At 36.4% G+C, this 18,981-nt stretch overlaps 1 protein-coding gene across 1 annotated transcript in view; it reads left to right on the plus strand.

Annotated features, from left to right (window-relative positions):
- MIPOL1 (mirror-image polydactyly 1) overlaps window positions 1-18,981 on the plus strand; it is a 185,917-nt gene that overhangs the window by 21,049 nt on the left and 145,887 nt on the right. The window contains 2 exon segments of the mRNA XM_032689903.1: window positions 8,325-8,458; window positions 9,719-9,798. Of these exon segments, the coding sequence (XP_032545794.1) occupies window positions 8,454-8,458; window positions 9,719-9,798 (85 nt within the window). The 5' untranslated portion in view covers window positions 8,325-8,453.

Consider the following 18,981-nt stretch of genomic DNA (forward strand, 5'->3'; position numbering starts at 1 on the left):
CTGATTCTCATTGAGTTTTGGCCTACCTCAGAATATCTCATTCTTCTTTGGGAGTCCAAGACCACTTCTGAATGTGTAGCTTGTTATTTTGAATTGTATTGGCCTTCGGGTTTCTTTGGTATTGCAATAAATTTCAGTGAAGCATCTGGATTAAGTTTCTATAGCCTGCTAATCATACCTAAATAAGCAACTACACATAAGACATATATGTTAAATGTGTTGTAAAGCACACAATCAATGCACAGGTGCTGAAAACGCTCAGAAATGTTGTTGTTGGAGTGTAACAAACATAGAATCGTAGGATCATTTCAGTTGGAAAAGACCTTCAAGATCATCAAATCCAACCATTAACCCAACACTGCCAAATCCACCACTAAACCATATCCCCAAGTGCCACATCTACACATCTTTTAAATACATCCAGGGATGATGACTCCACCACTTCCCTGGGCTTCCTGTTCCAGTGCTTGAAAAACCTTTCTGTGAAGAAGTTTTCCCTAATATCCAGTCTAAACCTTCCCTGGCCATTTCCTCTTATCCTATTGCTTGTTACTTGGAAGAAGAGACCAATTCCCACCTCTCTGCTACCTCCCTTCAAGTAGTTTTAGAGAGCAATAAAGTCCCTTCTCAGCCTCCTTTCCTCCAGGCTAAATAGCACCAGCTTCTTCAGCAACTCTTCATAGGACTTGCGCTCCTGACCCTTCACCAGCTGCATTGCCCTTCTTTGGACATGTCCTGAAGTGTACCATTCCTTTGTAACTATCCAGCACTACGTACTGGATCTAGTTGCTAGATTTAAAAAAAAATAAAAATTGGAACTTCAGGCAAGACCATATGTTTATTGAGTCAAATTTATGTCCGTGTTCATATCTGAGCAATGCTGTATGTTCCCATGCTTTTACTGCTGTGCAAGCATGATTTAGGAACAATTATGCTTTTGGTTAAAGGATAGCTTTTGCTTCAGGGAGTCATCTAAGAAAATGATAGGTTAGTTAATTTACTTATAAAGAACAAATATGGCTAGTGTGGAGTCAGCGTTGTTTTATTTCTCTGAGCTTTTTAGCTTGTGAAATTTCAGGTGATGTGATTCCTTTCAGCAGCTGAAGTGTACACTGTAGAATTTGAGTGGTTACATAGTTTGGGTAGAACCAGTACACTGGATATGTTGCTTTGTGACAGCAATGGAGGCACAGTTGTGTTTTCATGCTGTTCAAAACAGCCTGACAGATACATAACTGGTGCAGCTGTATTTCCCTGCAGGAAACCGACAGGCCCCTCTCAGTCCCCATGTACAGGACTGGATCTTGAAAAGTTGGCACATTTCTGACAGGCCTCTGCATGTTCAGTGCTTGTGATAGTTTTTGGTTAGGCTCCAATATCCACACTGTTTGTAGTCTTTATGCTTTTTATTTTTACTGCGTTTGCTGTCAGGAGAAATGGTGCTATTTGAAGGTACCTTGAGAAATGTGAGTTGGCTGGATAAACTGAGTTTCTCTGCTTCAGTGTGGTTTTTTGCCTCCTTTTCTTCACTGAGTCCCTGTTCAATGTTACGTCTTTCTGTGAAGGCAGCCAAACAATTGGAATGTTTTTGGCAGGAAACATCATTTTTGCTTAATGCTATTACTTGTACTAGTGGTTTATGAATTTGGCACTAAGTTACCACTTCACATTTTTGTGGGCATATAAAATTCTGTGATTTTATTTTTGCTTTTATGGTACAATCTGGGCTAGCAACTTAGTTCTGTGATAAAAGAAATTATGATTTGGGGATATGGGAATTTCAATATATTGAATATACTCTACAGTGAATTTTGCAAACATAAGCACTGTATACTCATGTTTCATGGATTATTTCCATAGTTAGCTTTGGAGCTCTTTAGTCACAGTGACTTTTTTTTAAGTTTGGGAGGATGGATTTTGTGGGGCTTGAGGCAAAAGCTTTCAGAAAGATAGGTGAAATATCTGTATCAGTGGTCCATTTTTGGTTCACTGAAGCATGGTATGCAAATCAGTATTTGACATTAGGCCTAATGCCAAATCATCTGGTCATGTAGGAAAATGGGGTACTTGAGACCGGTAGGGCTCAAAATGCTACGCTGATGCTGTTGCACTGTTTCCTCCCTGTTGGCATTCAGCCTGTCTGCCACATGGGTTGTCTTTGGTTATGCCTCACTGCTATTTGATTGTTCATTAGGGTTTTTTCCCCTGCTCTACTCATCTACCCTGTGAAGCAGAAAGCAACCTACAATTTATTGTGTTACAGGAATTCTAGTTTTGGTGGTTTTGTTTTATTGCAATCCTTAGAATAAGAAAATGAGTAGGCAGGAAGTGACCTGTGAATATCATCCAGTTCAGAGTGTGCTCAGAATGGGGCCATCTCCAAAGGTCAGGTTGCTGTATCTGAATGAGTTTTGCACATCTCCAGCCGTGGAGATTCTGTAGCCTTTCTGAGCAATTTGTTCCAGTGTGAACACTTCCTCACTGTGAAAAATTTCTTACCCATAACTCTGAGTTTTCTGGGTTACAACTTGCCTCCAAGAGAAGAATATGTCTCTGTCTTCTCTATATTTGCTCACAAGGCAGCTAAAACCCAATCAAATCCCCCTTTAGCCTTCTCTTCTTAAAACCAACTAGCCCAACTTTTTCGAATTCCTAATAATTCATGTGCTGCAGACCCCTAATCATCTTGATGGCTGGACTTCAGGGTATCCATGAGCAGGTCAGAGCAGATGCAGCACTTCAGATGTGGTCTCACAAGTGCCAAACAGAAGGGTTTAATCAATTCCCTTTTGTCTGCTGGCTATGATCCTGTCAACAGAGCATAATACTCAGGTACTGCTCACCACTATATAGTGCTGATTCTACTGAAATATTCTATTAAATATTCTTTTGGCTCCAGATAAGACTACAGCTACTTTAAAATGCACATATTTGTCCATATCTGTAAAAACTATGGAAATCATAATCTGGTTGTAAACTGTTTAGAAAAGGAGATCTGGCTGTCTGTAATGATATATAAAGTGATATATAATATTGAGCTATAAGGCCAGTGAAGAGTTTACAACAAAACTAAAGGGTGGTTAAATGATTTGGCTGTTCCACTCCTGATCAAAGTATATCATAGTTTCATTATTAGAATGAAAATAATGTTAATTAGGGGTTTTGCAGAAGGAAGCTGCTTCACAGAATGCACATCAAGATGAGAAAAGCTGAGAAAAAAGGAGAGAGTCTTTCACAAGATTCTCTGCAGTTTTCTTTGCCTTTCAAAGAGGTGGCAGGCAGAGGGAGAAGGAAAAGGTGTATCTTGTCAAAGAGAAGACAAAACTAAGGAAAAAGCAAAGAAATGGAGGACAAAGGACAGAAGACAACAGAGCAGTCTAAAGATTGTTTAGTAAATAAAATACAAATGAAGATTGTTAATGTGGATTGTGAAAGTTGTTAATGTGGAAGAGGGAATATATCAGAGGGGAGAAGAGATGTGGGGCTGTTGATGATGCACATAAACATTACCTAATGCACAGAGAGAAAATTGAGCCTTGAAGACACTGAGCTAATAGCAGAAATTAGGGAGAAAAAATAAAGAGAAAAGTACATGTCCTTTATCCAATAAATTTAATTTAGGAATAAGTAAAACCTATTGTAAACCAGTTGTTTTAATGCATTTTTATGCCTCCTCTCTTGCCTTTGTCAAAAGCATGAAAAAGAGAATGAACATTCTTTGACTTACTGTATACCATCATTGAAAGCACGAGATGCAAATTTTTAGAAAAGAATATGAAGAAACTGCTGCAGCAACAGAGGAAAAATACCTGAGCTCTGTTTCTTCGTGTGTTTTCTGATTTATGCGGGTTAGTTGAAACCAACTGCAAATGTCTCATCTCCTTTTGGGTCAAGAATCAGCAGGGGAGAAAAGACAGGGATTATTACGTGAGTCTGGCCTCTGGGAAAATGTTTTTATCAAGCTTCCAGATAGTGAAGTTACTTCTGTGAACCAAAATCATGAAGTCTTTGTGACAGTGCTAGAGTTATAAATTTGAAGTACTACTCATGCTGCATTCATTCACATATGGGGTTAATTCACTTGCCTATGTTTCATATTCTTTTTAAAAGAAACAGAATATTTTGCATGAACTACTTGTATTTAATAAATATAAAAGTAATAAAATACACTAAAATAAGTACCTCTGTAATCAAAGTATATTTGATTTCACAGCTTTTAAATATCTAATAAATGGGTAGTATTCCACATTTAACAATTATTTGAAGATATCCTTTGCCTAGTGTTTTTATAACTGCCCAAAGCTAATTTTAATTTACTTTGCATTGCCTTAGATTTCTGATTTGCCATAGTTTCTTAAGATAGAGAGGCAGTGTGACTCCTTTTGGAGGAGTGCATCATTGCATCAAAACCTGACATCCACCTGGACTAGGAAAACTGTTTGTTCCCTAGGGAAATGCTTCAAGATGGTAACTGGTTTTTGTGTGGCATACCCTCCTAAATTAAGGCTTTTAGTTTAGCATGCCCTGAGGCAAAACGTTTCAGGATATTTCAGGAGATCCTGGTACTATAATTCATCTTATGAAAATAATGCTAAAATTCGTTCTCTGTTTCCCTATTCATAAAGTGTATAGTATTTCATCCCTGCACTGTCAATGGCAACTGTTAATTGCATCTTTAGGAGGGACAAAGACTGGCTCAGTGCTGTTCCAAGGGGTAGTGAGAACTGGTCTCACCAGAAGCAGGGCAGGTGGGGTAGCCCTCTGTTTGGAAAAACTCTCCCAAGACTCACGGACTTTTTGTGAAGAAGTGGTGAATTCAGTTGACACCAGCAAGTGTTTTTGTCCTGTCACAACAGCTAAGGCCGTGATTCAGTGGTTGACTTCAAACCCTGTCAAGACAAGACCGAGGAATGGGGGTTTGCAGTTACTGGGTCTCCATATGGAATGGTCTCAACAGCCTTTCAGTTCCCAAGGAGGGGGAGTCAGTCACTGAACTCCAGCTTAGAAGATGAACTTCTCAGTCCTACCCAGGAAGGGAAAGCGTTGGCTTTAGTGTTATTGTGCTGTTGTGGGGTTGATGTTATTGTGGGGTGCTCCTTTGTATAGTATTTATTCTGCAGACACTCCAGAGGTTGGATTTTTTTCCTCTGAGAGTGGAAATACTGCTGCAGCTGTAATAAAAACTATTCAGAACTGCACAAGTAAAGCACTGTATCCTTCCTATCTTGCAGATATATGTTACTTTTATATATATATTGTTTTTATTTAATTCCTATTAGTGTTTGTGTTGATGAATAATTAGAACCTGGACTGGAATGCTGTCCTTTTGAATGTCATTATTTTGTTTAGGATTTTTTTTCCTCCTAAAATCCATTCATATTCCAAGGTAGTGGAAGGCAAAGTATTCTAATGGCCATCTTTGCAGAATATTCCCTGAATGGATGAGGAAGCAGTCATTTCAGTTAGCACTGTATAAAAAAGGGGAAGGCAGTGCAATGAGCTTAGTTTTCCATTCTTGTCTGTCACAGATGTAAATAATTCAAACATATAAGCATGTAAAGAAGTTGACAGTTGAGACTGCATGTCTCGTAGGATAATATTAATATTTCCTATGTGCTACAATTTGATATTCTTAAGAAAATGTTGTTTTTCCCAAAGTATAAAGCATTTAAAAATTAATGCTGCTTTTCAGTGGATACCTATAGTAAACTAGAATGTTCATGTATTTCATGTGTATGCTCATGAAATTAAGCATCCACTAATTTCTTTCTCTTTGGGAAATACTTGTGCAAATCACACTCCATATAGAAGATCTAAGATTATATCATCTGTTGTTTAAGGTAAGCATTAGTACAAGGTATTATTATTTTATGATAGATTCTTAATCCTTTCTCTCTGAAGTGTTGATGTTTTCATTAGAGTTAAAATATGTTGCATGTTTACAGAAAGCCTGAAATCTCAATATGTGGTCCTATCAATTTTAATTATTTGAATCATTAGAACATCTAATTTTTTACTTAAGGGTACTACAATGTACCATTGAATCTGTTTTTTAAGGTTTTTTCCAGTTTAATGTCTGAATCCAAATTCATAAAGAGTTGGAAAAATGAGATGTCTGAGCTATAGGATTCACAGGGATTTTATATGAAGCCTATTTAATCAGGATAACACTGTTATTAATATTCATAAAGTCAGCTGGAACACAAATGACAGACTATGGAGCCTAAAATTTTTTACTTGTGAATTTATTAAAAGCAGCTTAAAAAATTAATGGAATTTAAGTAAAGTTGACAAAAATGAAAATCTTATGCTAGCAGAAAAAAATCTATATTAGAACTTTGTCTAAGACCATCTTGCATTGATATCTTTGACAGATTTCATTGGTACTTAAAGAAGAAAGATGCATGAATGGTCATTTAAAAGGATTTAAACACATTGGCACATTAATTTTTACATGAATAATAAGTAGTTTCCAAAAGCAATTAACTTACAGTGTACAAGATTTGAATAGAAAAATAGGACTGTGACATCAAAGGGCAAAGCAAATGTGCTGTACATTTTAAACTTTTAATAATATGACTTCTTAAAATAATTTATTTCATTTTCACAGTAAATGTGAAGGTTACTTTCACAGCTTGAGTATGTTTTGAAGTACACCAAGATCTGGAACAAGTAAATATTTTGATGTCAAAGTGCTATTGCTAAAGAACAATTTCAGGCTTTTACAGTGATCAGGTGCTTTTGAATCAAGCTTTCCTGCAGTTCTCTCTGTGGAAAACAGTTAGATACTGTCCACAGTGTGTGGTTTTTCTCCCATGCTGCTATATGCAGCACGGGGAAGCATTTGTTATTTCTGTAGTGGGCAAAATTGTTAGATCTGAGGTTTCTTTCATTATTAGGAAGATACTGGATAATTTATATTCATATTTGCAGGTGGGTTTGTACTTAACTATGAATTTTCTGTGACTTGAATTTTATATTCAACAGATAAGGACAATTTATTTTTTATTTTCACTTTCATGATGTTCAAGTAGTTTAACACTAGCACAGGTTGAATAAATGGATAGTGAATAAGGAAATTAATTCTAGATTTAAAATTAATTCTAGATTTAATTTTGTATTTTTGGTTTTATCTCAATCTACCAGTACACTTTATTCTAAACTCCAGCTTTAATTTCTTTTGATTATTAGACAGATTTATTATTGAGAGATTGTCTTCAAATAAAAGTAACAATTTAGAATAATTGTATTCAATTTTTCCAACGATTCCTTTGGTGAAAACCACCATGGCCAGCTTGTGATTGTTGTTGTGGTGAAGTTTAACACTGACAGAATAATGATGGTTCAGTAAGTTTTGGTTCCAAAACTACCGAATGTCCAAACTACCTACTGTAAAGGTACATCTTGAATGACATGTAAGTGTTGTGCACAAGTCAGTTACCTATTGCAGAGTTTGTGTTCAGAGCAACCAGTTTACATACTTAGTGCCTGGAATATTTTGTTGTTCTATTTACTAACATTTTTGTTTCTTATTATGGGGAAATTAAGTGGTAAACCCTAAGGAGCCCCAAAAACCTTTCCGTTTGACTTTGTCCAATAGGCGACTTGAATCTAATATCAACAATTGTTTTTTATTTTCTCTATATGTAAACCAGAAAATTCCTATTAATTAGCAGAACCTATTTCACCTATGAAGACGAAGTCTCTTGACTTCGGTCACCAATTTTTCCTGTGCCATACTCTATTATTTCCGGGAGAGGGCAGCATTTTCCTGTATCAGGTAGAGGAAGGCACATGTCCTGCTTAGACTGTCAATGTTTCTTGTAATTACTCCCAGTATATTTGTTGCTTGCTTATGAATTAACTTGCATTTATGGAACTAAATCATTCCAATCATTTAATTACACCTGAGGAGCTGAACTATAATTGCTTGCTTCCAACTAGGATCTGATATGGCTTGAGCAGTATTAATTTGGTGTTTACTTTTCTGAGTGCTAAAAGCATTAAAATGATTGTGCAATGGGATTACATTTTACTAATTGCTGGCATTCATTAGCTGGGTAAATGGCGAGGAAGAATGACTGTATATTGTGGAGGGATAAAATTATGGTTTTAAATAGTATATTACTAGGCACATTAAGGCCCTAAGACATGTTTTAAAATACTCCAGAGGTTATTAAATACCATATTTTCTTCATGTCTTGCTATATGAATATCTTATTAAAATATTGCAATTATTATGAACCTTTTTGTGCAATATGTAGGGAAATGGCTTCATTGACAGAAACCTATTTCTTGATATTAATAACCTTCTATATTTTCAGCTAATCCAAAAGTAAATGAGGAACTTAGAAAAAGATTGCCAACTTCAAATCAACACAGTTACACAGAATTGAAGAAGAAGCGTCAGCTTCATTTGAGGGATTCTTGTAAGAAACTCAGTGTTCCACGATATGAGGTGAAGTTGTTATTTTTTGTTAAGACCTAAGCACATCAAATTCTATGCCTTTTTTTTATCATGCACATTTATAGTCAACAACAAATATGAGCTAAATATGTATTTCTCGAATGCTTAATGTAAATGTTAGTGTTGAATCCTAAGCATTTGTACAATTAAATTTGTTTATAACCTTAAAAATGAAAACTTATGCCTTTTTGGTGTTGTATAGGAAAATCATTTCTTCTGCTGCTTTATTAGTTAGAACATGTTTCTTGGTATAATATGCTTGAATTTTAAAATATGTCCTTAAATATTTTTTTAACTCTTACATTTTTCAGCACAAGATCCTCTCTGGGTGTTTTCATGATCCAGCCACTGTCTCTTCAAGTCACATGTTTTATCTTTTTAATAAACGTAAAAAAAAATAGCAGGGAAAACATACAAAATAAGCACAACTGCATAGTTCAAGATGAAAAATTGTCCTTTGTACAATACTTTTTAAAAAAAGTTCTTGAGTAAGTAATAAAATTTGTGGTAAACATGCTGTGTTAGCAAGATTACAGATTTATTTAGATTTCCTTGAGATATGGAATATAGTTGGATTTTTGACACATAAGGAAACATATATTTTAAGATCCAAGATGATGCCTGGCATAACATTTTACTGTAGATCTTATTTTTGAGTATCGAGGGTTATTTCTTGACGATCTTTGATTATATGAAATACTGAAACGGTGTAATTAACTGTATTCTGAACCAATATGTATGCAAATACTAGGATGCATTATTTAGCTGTTTAGAAAGACCTGCAAATTCAGAGTTGGAGTGATCATGGAGATGATCACTTTATGTAAGGCCACTTTTATCTGGGAAATTGAAGCAGGAGAAAGAATGCTGTAAAGTGAAGCGCTACCACCATCTGTAATAATTACCCAAGTGAGCAGACTCATTGCCTCTAGTGGGACTACTTGGTGTGATTTGGACGGTGCTCAGTAACATGTTCTTCCAAAACCAGACTCTAGAAGAAAAAAACCGAACTAATAAATATTTCAACAAAGGCGTTACGTGGAACAACCAGCTGAACCAAACAATTGTAAAAATTAGATGAGTGAAGAAAAATATTTTACTGAGAAATATAATTTTTCACTGACTGTTAAAGTATGCAGACGTTATTGTTATAAATATTTTTAAATCATTTGTCTTGTAAATTTTTCATCAAATGAAGGCAAAGTATAGGTGTGTTCCAAGTTTATTTATCTAAAGTTTGCTTTATTTTAGCTCTGAAATCTTCAAGCAAAAACTGGACTCAGTGCCAGATCAAACAAGTTCAGAAGCACAAATGGAGAACTGGTCAAAAGGTAGGGACTTTAAAGATATTAATAAGGAACCTCTGGTGTTGTACCAGTGCTAGGCAGTGACTGGAATGTATTTGTTCTTGCTGATATATGACTGACTTTGGAAGAAAAGAAATAAAAAAACCACCTCAGAACCACACACTACCCCTTAAAAGTATTTGGGGTAACAGGAGAGCAGCTACACGAATGTAAAGCTTCACCTTTATTTTCTGAATTATTGAAAATGTTTTTGTGTAACTTTGAGAAGTCTTATTTGAATTCTGGGTCTGTACATTGCATTTTACTGTTCAACATTTTTTCCTTAATGGTTTACAATAAATCTCAAGCTCTGTCTTAAAGTAACTTTCTTTGCTGTTCACTCCTGGCTAGGGTATGATTAAGCCATCTACTAGTATTAACTACTTTCTCATTAATACCTTAAGTGAATGTAGACAGTAAGATAAGGCTTGGAGGTAAAGGGGGCCTTATTTAACTTGGAACTTCCATGGTTCATGGAGTTTTCGTCTCCATCAGGATGGAAAGATCTTTTTCTATTTGTATTTGATTGACCAAACACAATTGTTCACAGATACATTCTTCTATGTTTCATGGCAGAAACTTAAGGAAAAAAAAAAACCACTGAATTTGAGAGTACATTACACGACTGACTTTGCAGAAGACAATTGTCAGAAAGTGGCTTGTGAATAGATAATAATGTGCAGAAGGAAGAAAGGGAAGGAGACCTTCAGTTAAGGGTGGATTGTTGCCAGTAAGTGACTATGTGTAGGTTAAAAAAAAAACAAAGTGGAATAGGTGTGTCAACATCGAAGTTTCCATCTATATCAAAGTCTGATAGCATCTTGTGTATTTCCTTTTTTTGAATTTTATGCTATGTATTCTCTTTCAAAAGATAATAAATGTCAAGTTTCTCATGAAGAATGTGTTTAGAAGAAAAAAGAAATGCTCCATCTTGGAGATGATGCTTTTCTTTCATCTGTAAATGGATTTCTATCTATATTATTCTGTAAAATAAACTACTTATAGACCCCCTTTTAATTTATGGAATTTTGAGCTGTTACTGAGTGAAGTTTAAAAGTTTTTGAATTATATAGTCTGTAAACAAAAATAGTCATGGTGGAGTACCAGTGGAGAATTGTATTCTGATGATTTAAATGTGTAATGGCTTAATCAGGTTTAGTATTTTTAGACCTTTAGGGGTCAGCATACCCTAAGAATGGTTCAAAAGGTTAAGTTTTACAAAGTAGACAAGTGCATACTATAAGCTGATTCTCTGTGAAATATTTTCTGTCTAATTGCAAGAAATGGTGTTCTGCTGCTGCTCACAGATTTTTTAAAAATTGAATAGATACTGAGTTTCATGTGTATTATTTTTTGATGCATTAAATTAATATTTTTATCTGTTTAGAAAACTATTTCTTCCAAACTAACACTTACAGATCCATGTATCCAATAGTTGTTGTTATATAGACAAAAGTAAAAATTATACACTTTTTTAGCTAATCATTAATAAGTCATGTAATTCTTTGTGCTTTTGCTCCTTAGAAAAAGGTATTATGGATAAATTTCATGTCATCATACTTGTTTAGATGAGGAATTTCTTTTTTTTGCTTATTAACAGCTAAATTACATTACTTATCATAAAGATAATAGCTAAATTTCAGTAACATAATGTTTAGTAAGTGCCCTTGGTAGACATTCTGGTGCATTTTCTCATTGTATTACTAAATCACAGCAGCTTTTCATTTTCTGCTTAAATGTCTGTGTTGAAGAGTATACCATTTTGTGTTCTGCTTGTTTTGTCATCATGGTACCTTTCCTTTGTACATCTGGTACTGTACTGTATTTAGATCTTCCTTGCTTGTAACTTGGAAGTTTAAAAGCTGGGTTTAGAATAACCCCATAATGATTTATTCAAATTTTTAATAACTTACTGAAATATTGGAGATTAAATTATTTGTCAGCAAATAAGGATGGTAAAGCAAATCTGAGATTAAATTCAGCCAACTAGATGAAAATTCAGTCAAGCAATGAGAATTTAAAAAAAGTAGCAAAAACGTTAGATACAGAGAAGTGGTAGGTTTATGGCAGTTATGTGGGATAATATGTAACCTGTTAATAGATGTTATAAAATAAAATACTTGAAAGAAGGGTAGTGTTTAAGAGGAGTATATCTGAAGTGTTTGATATCAGATTTTCTTTTTAACTTTCTGAGTTGTTTGGAGTATAGTATCCCTGTGTGGATTGAAGACTTTATCTCTGTTGTAGTATATTAGGAAGAAACAAAGAACAGTTTATGTGCAAGGTTTGTTATTTTATGTTTGTATCTAATTTAAATGTACTGTTTATTTCCACAGCACCTAGTTTTTAATAGGAGGTTAGTGCCTTTTTTCATATCTCTCTGAGGATACTTGAGAGAATATACCAGGAGCATTGGCAGCAGACCAGTGAAGACTATGTCATTTCAAAATGAAAAATATTCAGGATCCAAGCTAGAAAGGCCAGAATAGTATTCCATTATGAAAATAAACTTCTGTTGGCCAATAGGTGCATATCTTTGCATTGCAGTGATGGTGGGTGTGGGGAAGCACATTGCATCTTGGTGGAGTTATTACTTGAGCAGGGTTTACATGCATGATAGAAACTACACAACCGTTAATACTGCGACAGCACAAGAGGGAACTTGAAATTGGGTGGGTTTTGTACTTACATATACATTCAGGACTCCGTATGGCAGTTTTCCAAAAGAGCTAGCAGGATAGGAAGGTGATGAGTGTGCAAATACTGGAGTTAAATTTGTGTCTCATTTGACTCATATCATGTACCACATTTGAATGGGTGCAGCTTTCCTCCTTCTGTATTATATGGTCTTTCACTGTTGTAATGTTTTTGCTTATGTCATATGTCTAAGCATCCATTATTTCATCATTAATCACAGTTTTGCTGATTCCAGAATAAAACAAGGTAAGAGATTGATTAATTTTAATGGCAAAGTGGTTTGCTTTCTTAAAAGGTGGTTACTATATTTTTCAAAAATAGAAATAAATATATGTATTTTTAACCACTGCTTAAAGCACATATTGAAATGTAAGCAGTGAACCAATTTCACTTGTAGGAATTTGATGATAACTCTTAGTTATCACCCATATAGGAACTTCCCATGTAACTTCAAAAGAATGGTTGCACAGCTTGTAAATATACTTTAAAATTGCGTGTCTGGAGACTGGCTTTAAAGAGATGTGATAATGCAAATTGAAACAAAACTGCAGAATCAGCTTATGCAGGGAAATTTGGAAAGGAAGTGTTTTATCTTGTGGGGAGCTGTTTTTTGGGAGTCTTTTTACATTCGTGGTAATTCAGGAAATGTACAGTCATGTGCATAGGTTAAGTGAAATGAATCATCTTTTTTTGCTAACTTTGACTATCTTAGAAGTAGAAAGCTTTTCTAGTCATGTAGTGATTTTAATATGCTTTTTTGTGGGTTTGTTTTTGTAATAGTAATTAAATGGGATTTTTTTGTCTGGAATTACTATTGTGTGACTTTGACACACACAAAGATGAATGGGTAAAGAAAGCTTTGAGAGTAATATGGTATTGTAAAGATTTTTCATCTGATGCTCTAATTGGGTCAAAAAGCAGCTAATGGTAAAGGTGCTGCTTCCTCTTTCTCCAGAATATACCCACTACAGCTGTAAACACTCTAAAGTAAATCTAAAGCCCTTCTTCCAAGGTTATAATAGAGGAAGAATAAACCATACTTGACATATTGAAGTCTTGTTTCTTCTTTTACATGCCTCAACAGGAGATACTGTGAGCCTGTTCTCCCTCTCCTACCCTCTTTTAGCAATAGAGTGCTGTTTACCTGGGAAAGAAAGAAGGCCTGGATATTGCATGGGTGTGTATGCAGGAAAAATCTATGTGATATGCAGAGGCAGAGTCCTCTACACCCATGTGACTCAATTGATCAGTGTCTGCAATGTGTGCTGTGATTTCAGCATCAAGCTCGCAGTGTGCTAGCTGTCAGAAGTCCCCTTGCAAAGTGGCAAACATAGCTGCATGTTTCTCTCTATGGTGTAAAAGGCAGAAAAGAGGCTGAGAAGATGAACTTTCATGAGTAAAACACAGGAAGAATGGCTAGTAACTGTTGAGCGACACTGCGTGTGGGAGATGAAGAAAATATCTTCCATGGAAAAAACGGGAATAGTGTGACATGGCTTAGAAGATAAGAATGAGCTAATACTGCTTGGTCTTTCCTGTAAATATAGTCACCCTTTCATGTGTATAAATTCTCATCTCTTCTTTTTTCATCCCATTTCTTTCCTTGTACATTTTGAGAGGTTGAATAGAATGCATTTCTGGCCAGTGCATTTCTGCATGCAGAAAGGCTCCTCATCAGAAGCACAATTAGATATCCAGTATTTTCCTGTCTCACTGCAGTGTTGTGAATATGATTTTGTTCAAACCTTTATAGTATGCTCAAAATGGGTAGTGCCTTATCTGCACTGAGTAGTGCAACCAGTAAGGATGGAGAGAATGCACACTTTGAAGTATTGCACTTTGAATCATTTAAGTGTGTAAAATATGAGTGCAGCTAACTTCAGAATGTCTTGAAATGTGCTTCAGAGAGAACAGCACTTATAACCACAGTAATTTTTAAGTAGTGCTTCAGAAGGAGCTTTAGAAGAACTAGCACAAGTGCAAGAGGAATTTGGTTATTTTCTTCTTTAGAAACCTTCATGAACTCTACTTTTATAACAGCTACAATGCAGCTTAAGAGCAAAGACATAACAAAAATTTCATTAAATAAAAGGCCCTTCAGGGAGACTCTTATATGTGAGTTCACCTGCATCTTTAGTAGACCATTACTTGGACTAAAGGATGTGAGAGCAAGGTGTCTTATGGCCACTTTATGTAGAGTGACCTTTCTTTTATGTCAGACACTTTAAATTACAATTTTCTTTTTCACTTCTAAAGCTGTAGTTTCCTGGGATTTTGTTTAGAACTCTAATTCAGCAAAGCCTTAGTTGTTTGTTTGTGGTAGGAGAGGTTGAGTACATTTGGATAAGAGAATTTTTGCTATAATTAATGGGCATCAGGAAACATGACCCTGCCTAGATAAAAGGGAGTTCTGGATCATTAAGATTTAGATAATGAAAGGGTTATATGTGAAAAGCAATTGTCTGATATGACAATAGCAGAAGACAAATGGAGTGGGAGGGTTTACTTTGTTTTTAGCTGGTTTAGAAAACATAAACACAGCATGCTTAGTAAAACTCCAGCAAGACACTATGTTTGGAAATTATGTAATGACTCCATATAGGCTGTAATGATATCCTGAAACCCTGTATTTAAACTAACCTGAATTACAATGAGAGATAAACAGAATATTTACCCATCCCTTATGAGCTGCTGCTGATATGTAAATTTATTCTTCTACTTTGCACAAATATACTTTTGAGCTACTGCTTAAACACTTCAAGGTCCTTAGCCAAACAGTTTTAATGATGCCTCCAGTATTATGAAAGTGTGACATTTGATGAATGCCTTTGTATAGTTGTGATATCAGGGAAAGTGTAAACAAAAAAACGCACATCAAGTCATCGTGCAACACCTAGATAATTTATAATTTTACTGTTTATATCCATCTTGACATTTTTTATCTGCCAAAGGCAGGTTTCATTTGGAATCTTAATCTGAGATTTATTTGGTGGATCTGGAAATCATAGCTAGAGTTCCCACAGGAAATGGTCCATCTACCAACAGATTAAATGGCAGTCCTGCAGTTGTTAAGGGAGCTCTGCATTTAACACACATGCATACTCATTCAGTCAGCACTGTGGAGAAAAATTAAAGTAGTAACCCAGGTTTAGGAACAATGTAGCTAAAAAGTCCCATATTTGCTGAATGACAAAGGGTTATATAGCAGCATTTCATTTTATTATTCGTGCTTGAATTTCTTGTTTGCTTTGTTGAGTCTGCTGACGAATACTAATAAATGCCTGCAACAATCCAGACGAGAGATGCCTGGCAACAAAGCTATGCGGTGGACCTCCCTGATCTTCTCCAGTTCACAACCTGACCTTTTGAAAAATTGGCTGGGCTAAGCTGCAGAATTTGGGTGTAATGGTTATTGTTAACTCCAGCTTTAGGATTTATTAATTTGTGTGATCAAGACTTACCTATACTTCAAAGTTTCAAAAGACCAAACACAATCATCCGTCCATTAGAACTAACATTGTGTTTCAGTGAATCCCACTTAGTATCTGCCTAGAGATTTTGCTGTTTTGATGCATTCAGAATATAAAAATGCTTTTTCAAGTGTGAGACCAATCCAATGAAAATCTGATGTCTTCTCAGAGACTAGTATTTTAAAATAACAATATGTTAATGAATTGCAAACGGAGAGTGGAATGCCAAAGGAAATGTCTAGTATTTACACATTAATAAATGCATCACGATTAACTGCAGTGAATACCAAAGTAATGATTGGACACGTATTTTAAAGACAGAGAAGCATTTTTCTGTTTTAAATATTCAACAGTTTCTACACAATTGCTGTTTAGATACAAAAGAGGAGGACAAAAGACTTAGTGAGAGAGACAGACAAGGGAAACATCATTACTAAAATAATCGGAATCCTCAGAGAATTGTAAAAAATTGCCTTTGCCAGAATAACTCAAACTGTTCCCAATCTTCTGAATTTATTTCTTTATGACAGGTGTTGCTGGGTTCCACTCAAGTACAGGTGAATAAAGAAGCATTCTAAGTAACACAGATGTCCCCCACTTAAATTGCTAACACAGACTTCACTGTTCTCTTTAGATTCCTTTAAGGAATGAGAAAACCTTTAAAAAAACCATTACACTTCTGAGTTTTGTATGTATTTTAGCAGACAAAATATTTTCAAGCCTCTATTTTGGTGTGTGTATACGTATATGTTATGGGATATAGAGCAAATAAATACGTTAATGCATATGTAAATTTGGCTGTTCTCATTTCATTTGCAGATAACTTTCTCAACAAAATTCCAATAAGAATACATTGTTCTCTTTGTTTGGTTTTTTTTGAACAACTTAAGTGATTCTCTGTAGACAAAAAACAAGCATTTGAATTGTATTGTTCTGCTCGCCTGACTGACTTCTAGAACAGTTTTAATTGTTTGGAAGTTCTCTGTACTAGAATGATAGTCAATATAATTTTAAAAAAGGTTATTTTATTTATTCTGCCTAATACTGAAGTTACAGGAAGTTTGTATGTATTGCATACTGCGCATCTATACAGAGGCTTTACCTGCTTGGCCTGCTTGATTGCAGCACATGTTTCACAGTTATGGATAAGGTGGGAGATAGTGTCCGTGGTTAAGTCCTCCCCTTGGTCATGAGCCTATCTGTATGTTGCATCTCTTCCCTAATGACCTGAGGCATCATGGGCCCACTGAACCAGAAATAATTCACCCCTATGTTGCCAGTCCAGATCCACCTGAGACACTTTAATCTTGGCAAATCAGTCCACCTGACCGTTCTTGTGATGTGCTTCAGTAGCCCAACTCTTGGGTGCGTGTGCATCTACATGACACACTTTTACAGCTAACTTCTCTACCTGGGCAGTGATGTCTTGCCACAATTCAGCAGCCCAGATGGATTTACCTCTGTGCTGCCGATTGGTCTTTTTCCATCAGTCCAGCCAACCCCACAGAGCATTTGCTATCATCCAGGAGTCAATGTAGAGGTAGACTGGCCATTTCTCTTACTCAGTGATACCTGAAGCCAGCTGGACAGGTTTCAGCTCTGCAGCCTGACTTGATCCACCTTGTCCCTCAATAGCTTCTGCAACTTGCCATGTAGAACTCCATATGGCAGCTTTCCATTTTCCATGTATGCCTACAATACAGCAGGAACCACCAGTAAAGAGACTGTATCACTTTTCATTTTCTGGTTGCTGATTATATGATGGGGCCTTCTCAGCATGTCACCTTCTCCTCATCATCTTCTGATGATAATCCAAAATTTTTGCCATCTGTGGGAAGGCGTGGGGAAGCCTGGAAATTGGATTTTGGATTTCTGATGTGGCTCAAACTGCCACACCATCAGACCACTTAGTAATGATGTTCAAAATCCCTGGGCAATTGCGTTTTCCTGTTCAAGCTTGCTGTGTGATCAGCACGACCCACTTACTCTACATAGCATCAGTGGCGTGATGTGTGGAAGGGACTTTCCCTTTGAACATCCAGCCCAGCACTGGCAGTCAGGGTGCCAGGAGGAGCTGTGCTTCACTGCCGATCCCTTCTGAAGCAGCTCAAACCCCTTCATAAGCAGCCAGTATCTCTTTTTCAGTTGGGGTGTAACAGGCCTCGGATCCTTTGTATCCCCAGCTCCAGAACCCCAGAGTTCATCCTTGAATCTCCCTGGGTACTTTTTGCCAGAGACCCCAGGAAGGACCATTCTCCCTGGCTGCAGGATAGAGAACATTTTTCACATCTTGTCCTGTCCTGACTGGCCCAAGGGCTACCGCATGAACAAGCTCCTGTTTAATTTTTCAAAAGGTTGTTGTTGTTCAGGACCCCACTTAAAATTGTTCTTCCTTCATGTCATATGATAAAGAAGGCTTACAACCTGACTGTAATCTGGAATATGCATCCTCCAAAAACTCACAGCACCTAGAAGAGCCTGTGTTTCCTTCTTCCTGGTTGGTGGGGACATAGCTGCTCTTTTGTTGACTGTGTCCATTGAAATCTGATGACATCCATCTTGCCATTTTACTCCTAAAAACTGAATTTCCTGGGCAGGTCCCTTGACCTTACTTTGGTTTATGGCAAAACCAGCCTTCAGGAGGATATGGATTATCTTCTCCCCTGTCTCAAAAACTTCCTCTGCTGTGTTGCCCCACACAATGATGTCATCAATGTACTGTAAGTGTTCTGGAGCCTCACCCTTTTCCAGTGCAGTCCACGGTAAATAGTGGGGCTGTGTTTACCCCCCTGGGGCAGTCGGTTCCAGGTGTGCTGGACGCCTCTCCAGGTGAAAGCAAACTGACCTGCCCTCTGCTGCTAAAGGAGTGGAGAAGAATGCATTAGCAATGTCGATAGTGGCACCACTTTGCTGCCTTGGACTCCAGTTCCTACTGAAGTTCCAGCGTGTCCAGCACAGTGTCACTTAGTTGAGGTGTGATGTTGTTCAGGCCACAATAATC

The sequence above is a fragment of the Chiroxiphia lanceolata genome, chromosome 6, assembly GCF_009829145.1.
Source record: "Chiroxiphia lanceolata isolate bChiLan1 chromosome 6, bChiLan1.pri, whole genome shotgun sequence".
Lineage (NCBI taxonomy): Eukaryota > Metazoa > Chordata > Aves > Passeriformes > Pipridae > Chiroxiphia > Chiroxiphia lanceolata.